Source organism: Hypanus sabinus, chromosome 13 (genome assembly GCF_030144855.1).
Source record: "Hypanus sabinus isolate sHypSab1 chromosome 13, sHypSab1.hap1, whole genome shotgun sequence".
In the NCBI taxonomy this organism is placed as follows: Eukaryota; Metazoa; Chordata; class Chondrichthyes; order Myliobatiformes; family Dasyatidae; genus Hypanus; species Hypanus sabinus.
The window spans coordinates 66,099,089-66,120,570 of record NC_082718.1 but is presented as its reverse complement, the minus strand read 5'-3'; the positions used below and the strand labels follow the sequence as shown (position 1 = coordinate 66,120,570).

General features: G+C 44.6%; 1 protein-coding gene across 1 annotated transcript in view; it reads right to left on the bottom strand.

Annotated features, from left to right (window-relative positions):
- Positions 1 to 21,154, bottom strand: part of LOC132403373 (dynein axonemal heavy chain 3-like) — a 990,878-nt gene extending 969,724 nt beyond the window's left edge. Inside the window, exons 1-3 of the mRNA XM_059986790.1 lie at positions 21,000 to 21,154; positions 6,215 to 6,344; positions 1,682 to 1,786 (exon numbers count right to left, since the gene is read on the bottom strand). Of these exons, the coding sequence (XP_059842773.1) occupies positions 1,682 to 1,786; positions 6,215 to 6,344; positions 21,000 to 21,154 (390 nt within the window). The remainder of the gene's footprint in view (positions 1 to 1,681; positions 1,787 to 6,214; positions 6,345 to 20,999) is intronic.
- Between the last annotated feature and the right edge of the window lie 328 nt (positions 21,155 to 21,482).

The window sequence follows — 21,482 nt, the reverse complement described above, 5'->3', positions numbered from 1 at the left end:
AGTTTTGTTAATATCTGTTCATGCATACTTGTTTCTTCGTGCATGCGTTGTTCTTGCCGTTTCTTCTTAGAGACCGCCGATATTGCCGCAACTTCCTGTCCCGCATCATCTGGGAGGTGATCCAACTTGAGTCCGAGGCTTCACCGAGACGGTTAGGCCTTTTTCCCCGTCGATTTGTGCAGTCTTCGAAGTATTAGCTTTCTTCTGTTTCGGTTTAGGAGCCATATCAAAAGATAATTCTGAGTTACTTATAAATAGTTTCTAGTAGATATTTATTAATTCTTCTTCATTTAAACCCTATTTCATTACTTTTTACGAGGGAGCTGGATTCCCAACGTCTCGACCCTACGTCATCACGTGACGTCCCCCTTGTCCACAATTCTTGTTTTATTGAGGCCATCTTCACCATCATTAGAAGCTACTACGTGGCATGTGCTCCCTGTGGAAGTTGGTTCATTTGTGAGAGTCACAGCGCAGTGCTGTTAGATTTCCCTGTGTAATGCTAGATTGTATCTTTCCCAGAAGGCTTCCTATTGTACAATAGCATATCCTTGCTGCTGCTGTAGTTAGTCCCAAAGGTGCCACCTTGACAGCCATCTCCCATGGGAACATATCAAACTCCATACTTATCCAGTCACAGGAGAGAGTTATGACTTAATAAATAGATGCTTCCACTGATGTATTGATGGAAGTGTCCTGATTAGTTGCATCATGGTCCAGTATGGCAGTTTACATGTGCAGAGAGGAGTGGTCTCAGACTAATCACAGGCTACCTCTCCCCCCTCCCCACTATCAGTAGGGCTGTTTTCTCCTGCAGGATTCCATCAGAGAAGAACAGTGCCCAAACAGATCTCTCCATAATACAAATGATATTGTTGACACGGGGGTGCCAGGGTGGTCTCAGTAAGGACAAGGGTGTACTAATATGAATGTCTTCTCTTTAGGGAACTTGCAATGAAATCAATTCCTTTCTCTGTAGGTCAAGTCCCCTCTCACTGAAGGTGGCACTTGGGTGGGTTCAATCCATCCAGATGTATCCAGCAGTGATGGGAATGGTGCTGAGACTGGGACAGTGCTGTGACTCCAGCCTCACAGAGACATTGTCTGGCAAATATAGCAGGTCACAGGTTTCAGTGAGGGCAGAGAATGCAGTCTCTTTAAACAGTATGGTACTGGGAAAATGCTCAGTCAAACCTGCCAGTAAATAAGAGAGCAGTAGGGATGAAACGCTAGACAAGTCTTGTGCATTGCACTGCTGTGATAATATCAGGGGAAGTTTACACTGGGAAAGGAGTGCTGAATTAACGAAAAAATCTGCCAAAAGGGAAGAAGTGGAATTCCCTATGACACACATGTACTCCAGTAAAAACCAATTCTCAATTGCCCAGCTTCATTGCTTTTGGAGTTGAGCAAGACAATATCCATATCATCACCTCAGCAAAAGAGTTCAGTGCAGGATCTGGAATTCTCAACATGAGGCTAATCCAATTTTTACAATTTTTGTGATAAAAAACTTACTGTGTCCACCCCAAGAAGCCAGAGTTCATGAATATATTGTACCTTCAGTTATTTAAAATGTCTATGTGTCCATTCAGCTTATTTTCTCCAATTATAGAAAAAATATTCAAGTTTTCCTCAGGGTTTCTGATCACTTTATAACAGAATGACATTTCTCTCCTACCTTGGGAGGAAGTTCAATGCCAAGTCTCCTTTGTTCCATGGGATCTAAGAGCACATAGTCAAGGATTGCCTTCCTTATGGCTGTGGTGTACATATTCTCAATTTCCTAAGAGGAAAAGGAACAGGTGTTTTTCAGTGGAGTACTTATGGAATTGCTAGAGTAAGAAAGCCATTCAACATGGGAACAGACCATTTAGCCTTGATGCCGATCATGTACCCATCAATAACAACCTGTTTACCAGCTTCCAGGCCTACTAGTTCATCTAGATACTTGTTAAATGTTAAATAGTGGGGGCTCAGACAGAAAGCTGTAGTGGTTTAAAACACAAGTAATACAAATGATTCTGAATTGCCCAAGGCTAGATCTACAAACGTAATAGGTTCAATATTAATAAAATAAAATTTGATTACAGCACTTCCCTCTTAAATTAAATTTATTGAAGTCCTGGTTATTGTTCTATGCTGCTCAGTAAGTTAATTCAATACCCAGACTTTTGACAGAATGAAATGTCCATTCCCACCACTGCTGCATTGTCAGAGAAGATGCTGTGGGAGATTCATTTTGATGTTCAAAAGGAATTTTGATAAATAGTTGAAAGAACGATCTGAAGGCTCAAGATACCTCAGATGATGGAATCTGGAGTAGCACACCATCGTGATGCAGGGTTTTAACCTGAGACATTGACTGTACCTTCTCTCCAGATACTACTCAACCCAGCAGAATGTTTGTTGCTGAAGGGAAAATATAGTTGGTCTCTGGGCACAGAACCGAGAAGGCAGTTCTCCCAAGAACTGACACATATACAATGAGTCAAATGTCTTCTGTTTCATAGGTAAACAACCAGTGATGATCACATCACAGGAGAGGTCTCAGATAATGACACAGACAGACTGCAGTCGAGGTGCAAGTCCCGGCTGTAATCGAGCGTCAGTTGGACTTTATAACGGAAGAATGAAGGGAGCTTAGTGACAGCAACCTTAACAAATTACTTTCCACACAGCTGCAATGCGATGATCTTGTGCCTTATCGTTTGTCTGCATTGCCCTTTGTCTGTAACTGTAACACTTTATTCTGCACTCTTGTTTTCCCTTCTACGCACTACCTCAAAGCAATGATCTGCATGGGTGATGTACAAAACAAGTACCTCAGTACATTGCTAAATAAATTTAGCAATTGAATTGTTATGTTGGGTTAAGACACAATGGAGTCTGGACAAAGATATGCTGTGAAACTTGCTTCTAAATTTCCAGTAATGATGAACGGAAATGCAGACCAGAGCTACTAAAATCCTCATCCAACTTGCAGCAAATCACACCATGTTTGGTGTGTGCCTGCTGTCTCTTCAAAAACATGGAGATCTTCAAGTTAAAATATAATCTCATTGACATAGAACATAGTAATCTATAGCACATTACCACAATGTTGTGCCAACCATATCACCTATTCTAGAAACTGCTCAGAATTACCCTTCTTTTTTCTAAGCTGCACGTACCTATCCAAGAGTCTCTTAAAAGACCCTATTGTATCTGCTTCCACCACCCACAGCAGTGCATTCTATGTGCCCACCACTCTCTATGACACCACTCTGGACCTACTTCCAAGCATCTTAAAACTATATCCCCTTGTATTCGCCATTTCAGTCCTGGGAAAAACTCTGACCATGCAATCAATGCCTCTCATCATCTTGTACACCACTATCAGGTCACCTCTCATCCTCCATCACTCCAAGGAAAAAGGGCCGAGTTCACTCAATCTATTCTCATAAGGCATGTTCCCCAATCCAGGCAACATCCCGAAGCCAGGCGGGCAGGATAACCAAAAGGCTGGTGAGGAAGGAATCCGATAGAGGAGACTGGACCCTAGGAGAAAGGGCAGGAGGAAGGGACCCAGAGAGAGGTGACAGGCAAGTGAGAAGGAACCAGATTGGGGAACAGAAGAAGAGGGGAGGGACAGGGAGTAGACCTTTACCATCGGAAGGAGAAACCCACACTCATGACTGGGTTAATGGGTTAGCTGCTACATCACATGTCTTAAATAATTCAAGGCAGCCTAAAGAAAGGTCAACTTGGTTAATGGATAATTGATAACAGATGCCTCCCTCCCTGTGCGATACCTGTTTTGGGAAGGAATATTCTCTGGGTCATTAAGACTGAATCCACCTCACATGCAAGTACATTGTTTAAACTCTGATACCTTCTCCAAAATCATTCAAACTGCTTGAACAAAACAGCAGTGCACACTAAATGCTGCAGGTACTCAAGCAAATCAGATGGCAGCTATGAAGGGAAATTATGAAGGGATGTTTTGGGCAAGACACTTTATCAGGACTTTCACTGGAATTCTACAGGTACTCAGTAGGTCAGGCAGTATCTGCAAGGAGTGAAGAGTCCATGTTGATAATATTTCATCACCTTTGCCAGTTGTGTTAAAGATTATCAACCTTTCCTCTTCACTAGGAATTAAGAAGCAGGTTTCATGGCATGTCACTGTCCAATTGCTCAATGCTTGAGTCTTGGCCCTGTATTTCCGATTGAGTGAAACTGGATCTTATGTTGATTGTTAGTGAGCTTACAAAAGTTGTCATCAATAAGTTCCCTATATTCTTCCTATGCAGTCCACATATCTGGAATGGTTTCTGGATTACACCTTGGCCCTGATCTCTTTTCTAACCATGCCCAACCTGTTGGTTCCTCCTTTATTCTAGATCTCCAGTAACTACTGCATGTAATCACAGTGGCAGCATCTCACAACCCCTTACATGATCTTGCAGATGCTGTAAATCTGGGGCAGCAAACACAAAATGCTGGAGGAACTCAGCAGGTCAGGCAGCATCTACTGATGGGAATAAACAGTCACACATTTCTGGCGTAGACTCTTTATCAGAATTTTGTGTGTGTTATGCTACAAGGCCTTCTCTAGTCGGTGCATTTAGCTGGGATTCCAATTAGTGAATCACTGAGACCTCCACTGGGACAGAGGTGGCCTGGACTAGAGGGACAGGTTGCACCTAAAATGGAGGGGTCCCCAACTGGCAGATTTGCTAGTACTGTATTACCAGTTTGTTTAACCTTGATTGGCAAGGGGTGGGATCCTAAGCAGCAAGGATGCAAATGAGAGACTGGAAAATGAAAGCGAAATCATTGACAAGAAGTTGAATTGACAAGACTGGCAGAGATCATGGGAAGGTGTATGTTAGTGAATGAATGGAATCGCTGATACTCAGTTCACTGGGAGCCATCACCACTCCTTGACCATGGTGTGGTAGTGTTACACGCTGCGCACCCTCACTTCTACAACCAGGCTGCTCAGTGAGAGTCCAAGCACAAAGCCCTTCTGGTGCCTGGTTAGGCTCTTGCTTATCTCGTTACCAGCACTGTAGGCAACAAGTCCAGCAGTGGCTAAGAACCCTGATCCAAGTCCTGGCCAGAGAGTCCAGTGGTGAGCCCTCCAGCCCTGAAATCTGCCCTCCCACTGGAGGTGAGGGGGAGGGGGTAGTTAGGGAAAAGGGAACAAGGGCAGGAAAAGGTGGGTGAGGTATGGGGAGGAGAAATAGGGAGGAGAAGCCGTGATAAGAGTTTCAGTATGGAAGAACCAGGGTCTGTGGGAGATAAAGGGGAAGGGCAGGGCAGCAGATGGAGTCTCCAGGTACAGCCCCTCCTGCTGTAGGTATCGGAGGTTATGAGTTTGGTGTGGGAGGTGGTGGGGTGAGAGACTCTGGTGCACCCAGTGGAATGCAGCCACTGCGGTGGCAGTGTGTGTCTCAGGTGGGTGAGGGGGCATTTTACCCTGGATTGATGATTACAGATTTACTGATTTGATGGAGCTGCCCTCATCAGTGTGGAGAGTGTCACACTCGCAAGGTGGAAAGATTCTAGGGTGGCAGGAAGTGAATTACTGGCTGTAGGATACCCATTCTCTGCTGCTCTGGCATTGATGTCCCTCAGGCTGTTAAAATTGAGGGATTCAGCTTGTCAGCAACACAGCGTCTTGGCTTGTTGGAGGGTCCACCCTCCCACCATCCATCTTATGTTTAAATGAGAAAGGGAAGGATGAATGAGGAGTGGAGGATGTGGAGCATAAAGACTGTCACAGAACGGTTGTGCTGATTGGATTGCTATCGTGCTCCAGGTTAGATATACATGCTCTTTGATGAGGGCTTTTAGCTTGTTGGCTGAAAAGTAACCAGTGGAGGAGGAAAACTGGATTGGTCATTTAGGGCTGGAGGTGATTCAGGAGGATGTCAGCTCTGAGCATTCTACATAGCTTCAAACTTCATTCAGACATTAGTTATCTTGTGCAACACACACAAAATGCTAGAGGGACTCAACAGGAGGGGCAGCATCTATGGAAAGGAATGAACAGTCAACGTTTTGGGCCAAGACCTTCCATCAGGACTGGTAAGGAAGGTTACCTTGATAACTGATAATAACTTAACACCTCCACTAAAACAAGGAAGCTCATATGTACTCACTACCTTCAGGGTATTGTACCCATAATTTAACTCATTAAAGATGGTGCCTCCGTCAACATTACCTTTGTTAACTCCAAACACAGTTTTGTGCCCTGCTTGGTGGAGACGGAGGCGTAGATTCTCTGCAGCCTTTCCTGACTCAATGGGGCCACCACTGAGGAGTCAATGCATCTTTCAATAAGGTTATTGTACCTAGAAAGAAAGCAAAATTGTCAGACTCCAGAATGTGATCTGTGGTATATATCTGTTGTTTGCTGCAACTAATCACACACCACTGCCAGAATTCACCATGGAAACCAGCAGTCTCTCCATGGACTGTCTCAATAGTTGCTACCAGTAAAGCAGCTAATATATGCAAAGACCCCAGTCACTCCAAACACTCTCTCTACCATAAGGCCACGTGGCCCATCGAGTCTGCTGTGCCATTTCGTCATGGCTGATTAATTTCTCTCTCACCCCAATCTCCTGCCTTCTCCATATATCCCTTCATAGCCTGACTAATCAAGAATCTATCAGCCTCTGACTTAAATATGCCCAATGACTTGGCCTCCACAGCTACCTGTGGGAACAAATTCACCACTCTCTGACTAAAGAAATTCCTCTTCATCTCCGTTCTATATGGACATCCCTCTAACCTGAGGCTGTGTCCTCTGGTTCTAGACTCCCCAACCATAGTAAACAACCTTTCCACATCCACTCTATTAAGGCCTTTCAGAATTCGATAGGTTTCAATGAGAAACCCCTCATTCTTCTGAATTCCAGTGAGTACAGGTCCAGAGCCATCAAACACTCCTCAGATGAATAGCCTTGCAATCCCGGAGTCATTTTCCTGACCACCTGTAAGCCCTCTCCAACGTCAGCACAACCTTGTTAAGATGAGGGACTCCAAACCGCTCACAATACCCCAAGTGGAGCTCACTAATGTCTTACAAAGCCTCAACATTACATCCTTGCTTTTATATTCTAGTCCTCTCGAAATGAATGTAAACATCACATATTCCTTCCTCACCACTGACTCAATCTGTAAGTTAACCTTTATAGAATCCTGCACAAGGACTCCCAAATCTCTTTGAACCTCAGATTTTTGAATTTTCTCTCCATTTAGAAAATAGCCTACACTTTTATTTCTTCTATCAAAGTGCATGACCATACACTTCCCCACACTGTATTCCATTTGCCACTTCTTTGCCCGTTCTCCTAATGTGTCTGAGTCCTCCTTTAGCCTCTCTGCTTCCTTAGCACCACCTGCCTCTCCACCTATCTTTGTATTGTCTGCAAACTTGGCCACAAAGCCATCAATTCAATCATCCAAATCACTGGCATACAATATAAAAAGAACTGGTCCCAACATAGATCCTGTGGAACACCACTAGTCGTTGGCAGTCAGTTGGAAAAGGCCCCTTTATTCCCACTCTTTGCCCCCTGCCAATCAGCCAATGCTCTATCCATGCTCGTATCTTTCCTGTAATACCAGAGTCTCTTAACTTGTTAAGCAGCCCCAAGTGTGGTGCCTTGTCAAAGGACTTCAGAAAATCCAAGTACACAGAGGCATAGTGGTTAGCACAACGCTTTACAGTACAGGGGACCCAGGTTCAATTCCTGCCGGTCCCTGTAAGTAGTTTATATGTTCTCCCTGTGACCACATGGGTCTTCTCCAGTTTCCTCCCAGAGTCCAAAGATGTACTGATTGTGAGGATAATTATTCATTCTAAATTGTCTCATGTTAGGCGAGGATTAAATTAGGGGATTGATGGGTGGCATGGCTTACCTCAATAAAATAAAAATAAAAACATTCACTGATTCTCCTTTGTCTATCCTGCTTGGTATTTCTCCAAAGAATTCCAACAGATTTGTCAGGCAAGATTTTCCCTTAAGGAAACCATGCTGACTTTGGCCTATTTTATCATGGGCCTCCAAGTATCCCGAAACCACATCCTTAAAATCAACTCCAACATCTTTCTGAGGTCACTAACTGAGGTCACTGAGGTCAGACTAACTGGATTATAATTTCCTTTCTTCTGCCTCTCACCTTTCTTGAAAATTGGAGCAACATTTGCAATTTTCCAGTCCTCCAAAAGCATGCCAGAATCTGTTGATTCTTGAAAGATCATTACTAATGTCTTCACCATCTCTGCAGCCACTTCTTTCAGAACTCTGGGGTGTAGACCATCTGGTCCTATTGACTTACCTACCTTCGGAGGTAACCTTTGGAGTTGATATTTGTTATTTGTCAAGCGGGGTGCCGTGCACAATCCTAATCTGATGAAAAATGGATGTGGGAGCATGGAGGAACATCTGGAAATCTCCAGGAAGACCTTCTTCGTTGCTGCTGCTGTTGTGAGTTCCAGGTCTCTGCTGAGAAGAACAGGCCCCCAGTCCTCGAGGTCGCGTTGCTGGTGGCCAGTGGCTGGAGCATTGTAGTGCACTCAACAGAGGATGGTGCTCGGAGAGGCTGTGCCGGAGGGGATGGTTGGAGGCTCGGAGGTTCAACAGATTCAGAGTCTGCTGCAGTCGGGGCGCTTTCACTGCGAGGCTGGGTCTGACGGCGCTTTCATTGTATGCTGCGCCTGCAAGGTTGAGTCCGGCACCATGTTAGTCCATAGTGGGGGTATTCCCTTCTGCCGTCTGTGTGGGATGACGAGTCTATCGGGACCCTGAGGACTTGTGGAAACTGTGTGGTGGTTTCCTTCGAACTTATAGTCTTTTAACATCTTTGGACTATTTTTACTGTGCCCATGGTCTGTTTTTTTTAATCAATTATGCTATTGCTTGCACTGTTGTAACTATGTGTTGTAACTATGTAGTTTTGTGCAGTTCTTGTAGCTTTAGTTTTTGGTTTGTTGGGTGGTAGAGTTGGTCTCCTGACAAGGTTGTCTTGTTTTGTCTGGTGGAGTTGCAGCTCCTTTCTGGGGAACATGCTAAGATGGTAGCATGATATTAATATGCAGCAGCCTCTCCGTTCTCTGGATTTGGGGATTGCCAAATGTTATGTGGATTTTCTGGTGTAGTCTGTTTTGTCGTGTACTTTTGTGATACCATTCTGGAGGAACGTTGTTTCATTTTTTAACTGCATTGCAGTTGTGGTTTCTAAATGACAATAAACCGATATTCAATTCAATTCAAATTAATTTCGGACCTTTCAGTTTCCCAAGCATCTTCTCTCTAGGAATGGCAATCTCACTCACTTCTGCCCCCTGCCTTCGAGCTTCCAGCATACTGCTAGTGCCTTCCCCAGTGAAGATGGTTGCAAAATACTTATTCAATTCAACTGCCATATACCTGTCCCCCATTACTCCAGCATCATTTTCCAGTCATCTGATATCTACTGTCACCTATCTTTTGCTCTTTATATACTGTATCTGAAGAAATTTTGTATCCTCTTTAATGTTATTGGCTGGTATTCCATCTTTTGCTTCTTTTTAAGAGCATCCAAATTCTCTAACTTCCCACTAATTTTCACTCTGTTATATGCCCTCTCATTGGCTTTTATGTTGGTTTTGACTTTGCTTGTCAGCCATTGTTGTGTCATCTTGCCTTTAGAATACTTATTCTTCTTTGGGATTTATTTTATCTATCTTGCACCTTCGAATTGCTTGCAGAAACTCCAGTCATTGCTGTTCTGCTGTCAGCCTTGCTAGTGTCTCCTTCTAATCAATTTTGGCCAGTTCCTCTCTCATGCCTCCAGAAATTCCTTTATTCCAATGTAATACTGATAGATCTGACTTTAGTTTCTGCTTCTCAAATTGCAGAGTGAGTTCTAACATTTGATCACTGTCTCCCTAAGGGTTCCTCTACCTTAAGCTCTCTAATGAATTCCATTTCATTACACAACACGCAATCCAGAATAGCTGACCTCTAGTGGGCTCAACCATGAGCTGCTCTAAAAAACCATCATATAGGCATTTTACATATTCCACCAGCACCAACCCGACTTTTCCAATCGACCTGCATATTGAAATTCCCCGTGATTATCATAACATTGCCCTTATGACATGCATTTTCTATATCCCATTGTAATTTGTAGCCCACATCTTTGCCAATGTTCAGAGGTCTGCTGATAACTCCCTTCAGTGTTTCTTTATCCTTGCAGTTTCTTAGCTCCACCCACAGTGATTCTACACCTTCCGATCCTATGTCTCCTCTTTTTAACGATTTCATTTCATTCTTTATCTACAGAGCCTCCCCACCCCCTCTGCCTACCTGCCTGACCTTTCAATACAATGTGTATGCTTGGATGTTAAGCTCCCAGCTATAATCTTCTTTCAGCCACGATTAACTGATGCCCACAACTTCATACCTGCCAATCTGCAACTGTGCTACAAGATTCATCTACCTCATTGCATATACTGTGTGCATTTAAATAAAGCACCTTCAGTCTTGTTGTATTCTTCACTCTTTTTGATCTTGTCCATTTTTAACACTGCAACTCATCCCATTGACTGCATTTTTGCCCAATCATCATTCTGTCCTTGCTAGCAGTCTCAACTAGCCCATCCTCATCCAGTTCCCATTCCCCTGCCAAATGTTTAAACCCTCCAAAACAGTTCTAGAAAACCTGTCCGCAAGGATATTGGACCACCTTTATGCCCCTTACACCCGTTTCTCAGCCAAATTATCCCACCCTTACTCTCTCTGGTGCAAGGCACAGTCAGCAATCCAAAGATTCCTACTATGGTGGTCCTGATTTTCAGCTTTTACCTAGCTCACTAAAATCTCTCTTCAGGGCATCATCACCTTTCCGACATATGTCATTGGTCCCAATACTTCTGGCTGTTCCCTTTAGAATACTGTCAACCTGATTTGAGATGTCCCTGACTCTGGCATCTGGCAGGCAACATACAATCTGGGTGTCTCTATCGTGTCCATAGAATCTCATCTCTATTCCTCTAATTATAGAATGTCCTATAGGTACTGCAGTCCTCTTCACCTGCTCTGAGACGCAGCACCATATTCAGTGCCAGAGACCCAGGTGACCCTTATAGATCACCACCCCCAACAACAGTATCCAAAACGGTATTATTATGAAGAGGAATGAACACAGGGCTACTCTATCAGACTGCAGATTCAAAATCCTGAAAGCATATACCACCAGACTCAAGGACATCTTCTACTCTGCTATTAAATAATTCTTCAGTGTGATTGGTTGGACTCTTGACCTCACAACCTACCTTGTTATGATCTTGCACCTTATTGTCTACCTGCATTGCACTTTCTCTGTAGCTGTTACTCTTCAATATGCACTGTTATAGTTTTACTTTGTTCGACTTGAGTGCACTGTGTAATGAGTTGATGTGTATGAACAGTATGCAACACAAGCTTTTCATTGTATCTCAGCAAATGTGACAATAATAAACCAATTCCAATTGGTCCTTGTGCTCACTGCATTGACATTGATACAGGCAAGATGTTACTGGTTCTTTAAAAAAACATCATTGTGCATGTCCAAGAGGATAAACTTTAGACTGAGGATATCAAAACAGAAATGGGTGCTCAGTTCCCACTGCTTGCTTCTATCCACCTTGTCTGTGTTCCAGCTGTCCCAGAGAAAGAGGACACAGACTCAAAACTTTAACCATGTGTGAACCCTGCCTGCTGGAGTGCTTAGAAACATAGAAACATAGAAAACCTGCAGCACAATACAGGCCCTTCGACCCACAATGCTGTGTTGAACATGTACTTACTTTAGAAATTACCTAGGGTTACCCATAGCCCTCTATTTTTCTAAGCTCCATGTAGCCATCCAGGAGTCTCTTAAAAGACCCTATTGCATCCGCCTCCACCACTGTCGCCGGCAACCCATTCCACGCACTCATCACACACTGCATAAAAAACTTACCCCTGACATCTCCTCTGTACCTACTTCCAAGCACCTTAAAACTGTGCCCACTAGTGCTAGTCATTTCAGCCCTGGGAAAAAAGCCTCTAACTATCCACACGATCAACGCCTCGCATCATCTTATACACCTCTATCAGGTCACCCCTCATCCTCCATCCTGCTTGCTGACTACTGGGAAAATACTTTTACCTTGTCAAAGTTACCTTGAAAAAAAAAATGAAGCCTGTGAGTTTTGATGCTGTTGCTTGCCCCTGAACCCCAGGTTAGACAATGGAAAGCCCATCATCCTTTTCTGAGGATATCTGTCCTCTATCAGGTTGAAGACATCTCAGGCCAGCTTCCTGTACACTGAGGACGACTGTTGACTTCACCTTGATTACCCACGCATACTTTATAGAACAGTACAGCACAGTCCAGGCCCTTCAGCCCATGATGTTCTGCTGACCCTTTAACCTACTCAAAGATCAAAGCTCTTCCCTCCCGCGAAGTCCAACATTTTTCTTTCACCCATGTGCCTATCTAAGAGTCTCTTGAATGTCCCTAATGTCTGCCTCTGCCACCCCCTTGGCAGCATGTTTCATACATCTACCACTTGTTGTGTAAAACACCTACACTACCTCTGACATCCTCCCCTATACTTCCCTCAGTCACTGTGAAATGATCAGAATCCGAATCAGGCTTAATAGCACCAGCAAATTTGTTAACTTTACAGCAGAGGTACAATGTTTACTGATAAGTAAACATAGAGAAAAAATGAATTATAGTAAGTAATTAATGTCTATCAAATAGTTAAGTTAAATTAAGCAGTGCAAAAAACAAAAAAGTAGCGAGGCAGTTCATAGGTTCAGTCTCCATTTAGAAATCAGATGGCAGAGAGGAAGAAACTGTTCCCGAATCACTGAGTGTGTCTTCAGGCTTGTGTACCTCCTTCCCAATGGCAGCAGTGTGAAGAGGGCATGTCCTGGGTGGTCAGGGCCTTAATGATGGACCCCACCTTCCTGAGGCACCACAACTTGAACACGTCTTGGATACTATGGAGGCTGGTACCCATGATGGAGCTGCCTAATTTTACAAGTTTCTACAACTTACTTTGATCTTGTGCAGTAGCACCCTCCCCTGCCCCATACTAGATGGTGATGCAACCAGTCAGACTGCTTACCATGGTAGATTTGTAGAAGTTTTCTAGTGGTTTAGTTGACAAAGCAAATCTTCTCAAACTCCTAATGGAATATAGCCACTGTCTTGCCTTCTTTATAGCTGCAACAATATGTTGCATCTAGATTAAGCCTTCTTGTATTAGAATATCTGTCCCGGGAAGAAGGCATTGGTTGTCCACGCAACCTATGCCTCATTATTTTATACATCTCTATCTAGTTACTTCTAATCCTCCTTCATTCCAAAGAAAAAAGCTCTAGCTCACTCAAACTTTCCTCATGAAACATTTCTCTAATCCAGGCAGCATCCAGGCAAACCTCCTCGGTATTCTCTCTAAAGCTTCCTTCCTTTAATGAGGTAACTAGAACTGAACACAATGCTCCAAGTTTGGTCTCACCAGAGTTCTACAAACCTGCAACATTACCTTGTGGCTCTTGAACTCAATTACTCAACTAGTGAATGCCAACCACTCTGTCAACTCAGACAGCAACTTTGAGGGATCTATGGATGTGAGCCCCAAGATCCTTCTATTCCTCCACGCTACTCAGAATCCTGTACTCCACCTTCAAGTTCAACCATCCATAATGTAACATTTCACACTTCTCCAAATTAAACTCCATCTGCCTCTTCTCAGCCCAGCTCTGCATCCATTGTAACCCACGACAACCTTCTCCAACTGTCCACAACTCCACCAATCTTACTGTCGTCTGCTATCCTACTAACTTACCCTATGACAAGAATTCAGTGATGGCCCAAATGCAGAGGGAGAGACACAGACATGGAATGAACAGTTCACTGAGTTTTAATAAGAACTGTAGAGAACAAAGGAAAATTACGAACACTAGGCCAACAGGGCTGCTAACTAAAAGCTAATGCTGTCACTGCAGCTTTGACGCAGTAACCTAGAACTAAATTAATACTGTTCCATTAACAGTGTCCATCTAACTCACTGATCATCTTTCCCAGAACATGGGCCAGGGTAAATAGGGGATACTGTCATCACTGTGCTTCAGTCAAGACTTGACAAGACTGGCACACAAGGAAGTGAGTTAGATACAATTACAAATAAACTCTCATTAGCTGGAACATGTGCATTCTCATATGTGTGATTTTCATCTTCTTTTAGCTGCCCGCCTGCATGAGCTCTCAGAACCCGCGGTGGTGTCTGCAGTTGTGACTGGGACCCCTCTCTAAGACAGCTCCTAAAGTGTTAGAGGCCTGAGCCCGCTGTAAGTCCCAGATGAAAGATTTGTCCGTGATGTGTCAAGGTGGAATCCAAGAATGTTACTCTGGGCCATACCCCTCCCAGTGTACCAGGTACTGGACACAGCCCCACACTCGGTGAGATGCCAGGGCACACCACACAGAATACTCCAGGGACCCATCCACCAAGTGGGGAGGAGGGGAGGATTGACTGCAGCAAGGGGGCAGGAAGTCATTGGCTTAAGCTGGGAATCATGGAACTCTAGGTGACTCCATGGGTGGCGGTAGCCTTTTGGAGGATTTATTGATAGCCTTCTGAACTATGAATGGTCCCATGCAGCAGGGTGGCCAACTTGCAGCTCTCTAATCTCAATGGAAGATCCTTAGATACCAGCTAGACTTTCTTCCCTGGCTTCAGAGGCCTCAGCTATTGGCTAAACCAATCTGCCTGCCAGGCATATTACTTCGGGGTGCTCAGTGAGAAGCCCTGGTCTGTCTCCATGTGTGCTTAGAGTCCAGCGTAGGGACTCCCACGTCAGACTCTTGGTCAGGGAAGAGTGGTGACTGGAATCCCTTTCAACAATCAAAGGGGGGCATGCCAGTGGAAGACAACTGGAGGTTATTATGGGCAATATCTGCCCAAACAAGTAGGGAGTTCCAAGTTGAGGGGTTTGATGAGACAGGGCAGCACAGGGTTGTCTCCAGATCCTGATTCACTCTCAGTCTGGCCAGATATGAAGCTGGTTGTGGCTCCCAAAAGAAAGCAGAAAGACTTCCAAAACGGGTCATGAACTGTGATCTTTGATCAAACACTATTTTGGAAGAGGACAGCGAGGCTTGAGAGGAAGTGCGGCGGTGGCCATTTTCAAATTGTCCAATTGCTTCTCAGATCGGAGTTCTGAGAGGCGGGACTGCGCAGGTGCATGAAGGAGGCCTGGGAAGGAGGGAAGATATAAAAAGAACGCAGCCTTAAGAAGCGGGCAGTTTCATTTGCGGGCAGCGGAGTGCGCCGGGAGCAGAGTGTAGGGCTTGGGCTCAGAGGGCTTAGGCGGAAGAGGGCACAGTAGGCTTATCTTTTAGTTCTTGTATTTTCAGTTATTTGGGAAGTATGAGTGTGAGGGCAGCTTGTTGTTCTCGGTGTCAGATGTGGGAGATCCTGGAGTCTCCGAGCCTCCCGGACATCCACATCTGCGCCAGGTGCACCGAACTGCAGCTCCTGAGGGACCGAGTTAGGGAACTGGAGCTGCAGCTCGATGACCTTCGCCTGGTCAGGGAGAGTGATGAGGTGATAGAGAGGAGTTACAGGCAGGTGGTCACTCCAGGACCACGGGAGGCAGATAGGTGGGTTACAGTCAGGAAGGGGAAGAGGCAGGTACTAGAGCGTACCCCAGTGGCTGTACCCCTTGACAATAAGTACTCATGTTTGAGTACTGTTGGGGGGGACAGCCTACCTGGTGGGAGTGACAGTGGCCGAGCCTCCGTCACAGAGGACGGCCCTGTAGCTCAGAAGGGTAGGGTTAGAAGAAAGAGGTCCATAGTAATAGGGGACTCAATAGTCAGGGGCTCAGACAGGCGTTTCTGTGGAGGTGACCGGGAGTCCCGGCTGGTAATTTGCCTCCCTGGTGCCAAGGTTCGGGACGTTTCTGATCGCGTCCAAGATATCCTGAAGTGGGAGGGTGAAGAGCCAGAGGTCGTGGTACATGTAGGTACCAATGACATAGGAAGGAAAGGGGAAGAGGTCCTGAAACAAGAGTATAGGGAGTTAGGAAGGCAGTTAAGAAGAAGGACCGCAAAGGTAGTAATCTCGGGATTACTGCCTGTGCCACGCGACAGTGAGAGTAGGAATAGAATTAGGTGGAGGATGAATGCATGGCTGTGGGATTGGAGCAGGGGGCAGGGATTCAAGTTTCTGGATCATTGGGACCTCTTCTGGGGCAGGAGTGACCTGTTCAAGGACGGGTTACACTTGAGTCGTGGGGGGACCAATATCCTAGCGGGGAGGTTTGCTAGGGCTACAGGGCGGACTTTAAACTAGTAAGATGGGGGGGGGGGGCAGGAGACTATTTGAGGAGACTATGGGAGAGGAGGTTAGTTCACCAGTGGAGCAAGTAAATAGACAGTGTGCGAGGGAGGAAAGGCAGGTGATGGAGAAGGGATGCGCTCAGCCCGAAGATGTAGGGGAGAAGAAAGAAAAGGATAATAAATTTGAATGCATTGTTAGGGATGGAAAGAGAGGAGGAGATGGAGAGTATCTTAAATGTATCTATTTTAATGCTAGGAGCATTGTAAGAAAGGTGGATGAGCTTAAAGCGTGGATTGATACCTGGAATTATGATGTTGTAGCTATTAGTGAAACATGGTTGCAGGAAGGGTGTGATTGGCAACTAAATATTCCTGGATTTAGTTGCTTCAGGTGTGATAGAGTAGGAGGGGCCAGAGGAGGAGGTGTTGCATTGCTTGTCCGAGAAAATCTTATGGCGGTGCTTTGGAAGGATAGATTAGAGAGTACCATTAGGGAGGCCATTTGGGTGGAATTGAAGAATGGGAAAGGTGCAGTAACACTGATAGGAGTGTATTATAGGCCACCTAATGGGGCGCGTGAGTTGCAAGAGCAAATGTGTAAGGAGATAGCAGATATTTGTAGTAAACACAAGGTGGTGATTGTGGGAGATTTTAATTTTCCACACGTAGACTGGGAAGTTCATTCTGTAAAAGGGCTGGATGGTTTAGAGTTTGTGAAATGTGTGCAGGATAGTTTTTTGCAACAATACATAGAAGTACCGACTAGAGATGGGGCAGTGTTGGATCTCCTGTTAGGGAATGCGATAGGTCAGTTGACAGATGTATGTGTTGGGGAGCACTTCAGGTCCAGTGATTACAATAGCATTAGCTTCAATATAATTATGGAGAAGGACAGGACTGGAACTAGAGTTGAGATTTTTGATTGGAGAAAGGCTAACTTTGAGGGGATGCGAAGGGATTTAGAGAGAGTGGATTGGGTCAAGTTGTTTTATGGGAAGGATGTAATAGAGAAATGGAGGTCATTTAAGGGTGAAATTATGAGGGTACAGAATCTTTATGTTCCTGTTAGGTTGAAAGGAAAGGTTAAAGGTTTGAAAGCACCATGGTTTTCAAGGGATATTAGAAATTTGGTTCGGAAAAAGAGATATAGTAAAGGAATTGCTCGAGGAATATAAAGAATGTAAAAGGAATCTTAAGAAAGAGATTAGAAAAGCTAAAAGAAGATATGAAGTTGGTTTGGCAAATAAGGTGAAAGTAAATTCGAAAGGTTTCTACAGTTATATTAAAAGCAAGAGGATAGTGAGGGATAAAATTGGCCCCTTAGAGAATCAGAGTGGTCAGCTATGTGTGGAACCGAAGGAGATGGGAGAGATTTTGAATGATTTCTTCTCTTCGGTATTCACTAAGGAGAAGGATATTGAATTGTTTAAGGTGTGGGAAACAAGTAAGGAAGTTATGGAACCTTTGACAATTAAAGAGGTGGAGGTACTGGCGCTTTTAAGAAATTTAAAAGTGGATAAATCTCCAGGTCCTGACAGGATATTCCCCAGGACCTTGAGGGAAGTTTGTGTAGAAATAGCAGGAGCTCTGACGGAGATCTTTAAGATGTCATTAGAAACGGGGATTGTGCCGGAGGATTGGCGTATTGCTCATGTGGTTCCATTGTTTAAAAAGGGTTCTAGAAGGAAGCCTAGCAATTATAGACCTGTCAGTTTGACATCAGTGGTGGGTAAATTAATGGAAAGTATTCTTAGGGATAGTATTTATAATTATTTGGATAGACGGGATCTGATTAGAAGTAGCCAGCATGGATTTGTGCGTGGAAGGTCATGTTTGACAAACCTTATTGAATTTTTTGAAGAAGTTATGAGGAATGTTGACGAGGGTAAGGCAGTGGATGTAATCTATATGGACTTCAGCAAAGCCTTTACAAAGTTCCACATGGAAGGTTAGTTAAGAAGGTTCAGTCGTTAGGTATTAATGCTGGAGTAATAAAATGGATTCAACAGTGGCTAGATGGGAGATGCCAGAGAGTAGTGGTGGATAATTGTTTATCGGGATGGGGGCCGGTGACTAGCGGGGTGCCTCAGGGATCTGTTTTGGGCCCAATGTTGTATGTAATATACATAAATGATCTGGATGATGGGGTGGTAAATTGGATTAGTAAGTATGCCGATGATACTAAGCTAGGAGGTGTTGTGGATAATGAGATGGGTTTTCAAAGCTTGCAAGGAGATTTATGCCAGTTAGAAGAATGGGCTGAACGTTGGCAGATGCAGTTTAATGCTGAGAAGTGTAAGGTTCTACATTTTGGCAAGAATAATCCAAATAGAACATACAGAGTAAATGGTAGGGCATGAGGAATGCAGAGGAACAGAAAGATCTAGGAATAACTGTGCATAGTTCCCTGAAAGTGGAGTCTCATGTAGATAGGGTGGTGAAGAGGGCTTTTGGAACGCTGGCCTTTATAAATCAAAGCATTGAGTACAGAAGTTGGGATGTAATGCTAAAGTTGTACAAGGCATTGGTAAGGCCAAATTTGGAATATTGTGTGCAGTTCTGGTCACCGAATTATAGGAAAGATATCAATAAATTAGAGAGAGTGCAGAGACGATTTACTAGGATGTTACCTGGGTTTCAGCAGAGAAAGGTTGAACAAGTTAGGTCTCTATTCATTGGAGCGTAGAAGGTTGAGGGGGGATTTGATCGAGGTATTTAAAATTTTGAGAGGGATAGATAGAGTTGACGTGAACAGGCTGGTTCCATTGAGAGTAGGGGAGATTCAAACTAGAGGACATGATTTGAGAGTTAGGGGGCAGAAGTTTAAGGGAAACACGAGGGGGTATTTCTTTACTCAAAGAGTGATAGCTGTGTGGAATGAGCTTCCTGTAGAAGTAGTAGAGGCCAGTTCAGTTGTGTCATTTAAGGTAAAATTGGATAGGTATATGGACAGGAAAGGAGTGGAGGATTATGGGCTGAGTGCGGGTAGGTGGGACTAGGTGAGATTAAGGGTTCGGCACGGACTAGGAGGGCCAAGATGGCCTGTTTCCGTGCTGTGATTGTTATATGGTTATATGGTTATACTATGTCCTGAGGGAAGCCATGCAGCCTGAACATGTGCTGAATAATGAGGGTGGTGGCTGGAGCCTGGGGAGAGAAAAATAGTGTGCTGCTTTAGAGAACCCGTCCACAACTACCAGAATGGTAGTTTTCCCATCTGAAAGAGGCAGAGCAGGGATGAAATCCACTGAGACCAGGGGTGGTGAGGCACTGGCAGTGGGCAGAGCAGACCAGCAGGCTCTGATGTGACATCTTGTTCTGGACACAAGTGGGACAGGCAGAGACAAAGTCTTGGACACCTTGGGACATAGACAGCCACCAAAATAATCTCTTTCTAAATTGCAGCATTTATTGAATCCCTGGGTGCCCAATCAGATAAGAAGTGACCCCATTCCATGGCTCTGGGGCGCTTAGTGGCAGGGACAAACTGCAATTTGGGCAGCCTTCCTCTCTGTTTCCATTTCTGAAATCACTGGAGCAGCTACACATGTGAGGGGAAGGATGGACTCTGTATTGACACTGTCCTGAGAGACGTCAAACCCGTATGAGAGAATATAAGCCTTAACGTTCTTGCTGTCAGGATGACAGGTGATGAGTGAAGAATAGACACCAACTGGCTTGACTAGAGTTGAGACTTCTGTCATCACGAATGTAGGTGAGGTTTCTGTGATGTGTCCATACCAGAAAAGGATGTTCTGTAGTGTCCCCAGCCTCCAGAGACTCCTTGACAGCTAGAAGTTCTCAGTTCTTGACACTGTAGTCACACTCTGTTGGAGTCAAGTGGTGGGACAGGAAAGCACAGGGGTGTAGCTGATTATCTACTGAAGTGAGCTGGGAGAATACAGCTCCAATGCCAACATCAGATACATCAACTTCGACAATGAAAGGACTGGAAGAGTCTGGCTGTTGCAACACTGGGGCAGTGATGAAGCATTGCTTCAGCTCTAAGAATGTTTGGTCTGCTTATCCTGCAGAGGTCTTCTTGGTATGAGCATTTATGGAGGCCCTGATGGAACTTAAGTTTCTGATGAAGTGATGATAAAAGTTTGCAGACCCCATGAAACTCTTCACTTGTTTGACTGTAGGTGGTTTGAGCTGCTCTATAAGTGCCTGAGCTTTACATGGGTCCATTTGAACAGTGGAAGGGGTGAGGATGTAGCCCAAGAACCACACCTGCTCTTTATGATGTTCACACTTCTCTGGCTTGGCATAAAGTTTGTTCTTGAGAACTTGTCTGAGCACCCTCTGGACATGTTGGATGAGGGTAGGAACAGATAAAAATGTCATCCAAATCACAAAAACAAACTGATTCAACATGTCCTGGATCACATCATTGACCAGAGTCTGAAAAACATCAGGGGCATTGGCCAGACTAGAAGGCATCACAAGGTACTCACAGCGACCAATGGAGGTGTTTAACACTGTCTTCCACTCATCCCCTTCTTGCATTATAGATGCATTTTGTAAGCATTATAGATCTATATTTTGTAACCATTTTGTAAGCATTATAGATCCATATGGTTGCTCCCTGGAGATGTTCAAATGCTGAAGCAAGCAGGGGAAGAGGTTACTGGTTCTTCATCGCGATGTTGTTGAAGGGCTGATAATCAATGCAGGGATGGAGCTTGCTTTCCGTCTTGTTTACAAAAACAGATGTCCACCCCTGCTGGTGAGGTAGATGGCAGATAAATCCTAAGGCAAATGCCTTCTTGATGTATTCTTCCATGGTCACCATTTCAGGATGAGAGAGGGAGAACAGCCAACTCCAAAGAAGACTAAAACCAGGTGAGAGGTCAACAGCATAGTAGTATAGTTGGTGTGAAGGTAGCGAGGAAAGTAGGCATACAGGCTGGTCTGCATTTGGAGTGCCTTTTGGGACCAATCAATCCATGGGTTGGTCGAGACAGCCAGGGAAGGACAAGGACCAGTGGCAGTTCTGGTGAATCAAGAAAGATGGAGAGATGTTCCCCTTGGTTGTCCTCTAACACAAGTTGGGGGGTTACAGTGGAAATGTGGATCCTGCCAGTGCCCAGAGGCCAACCTCCAGAGCCTTG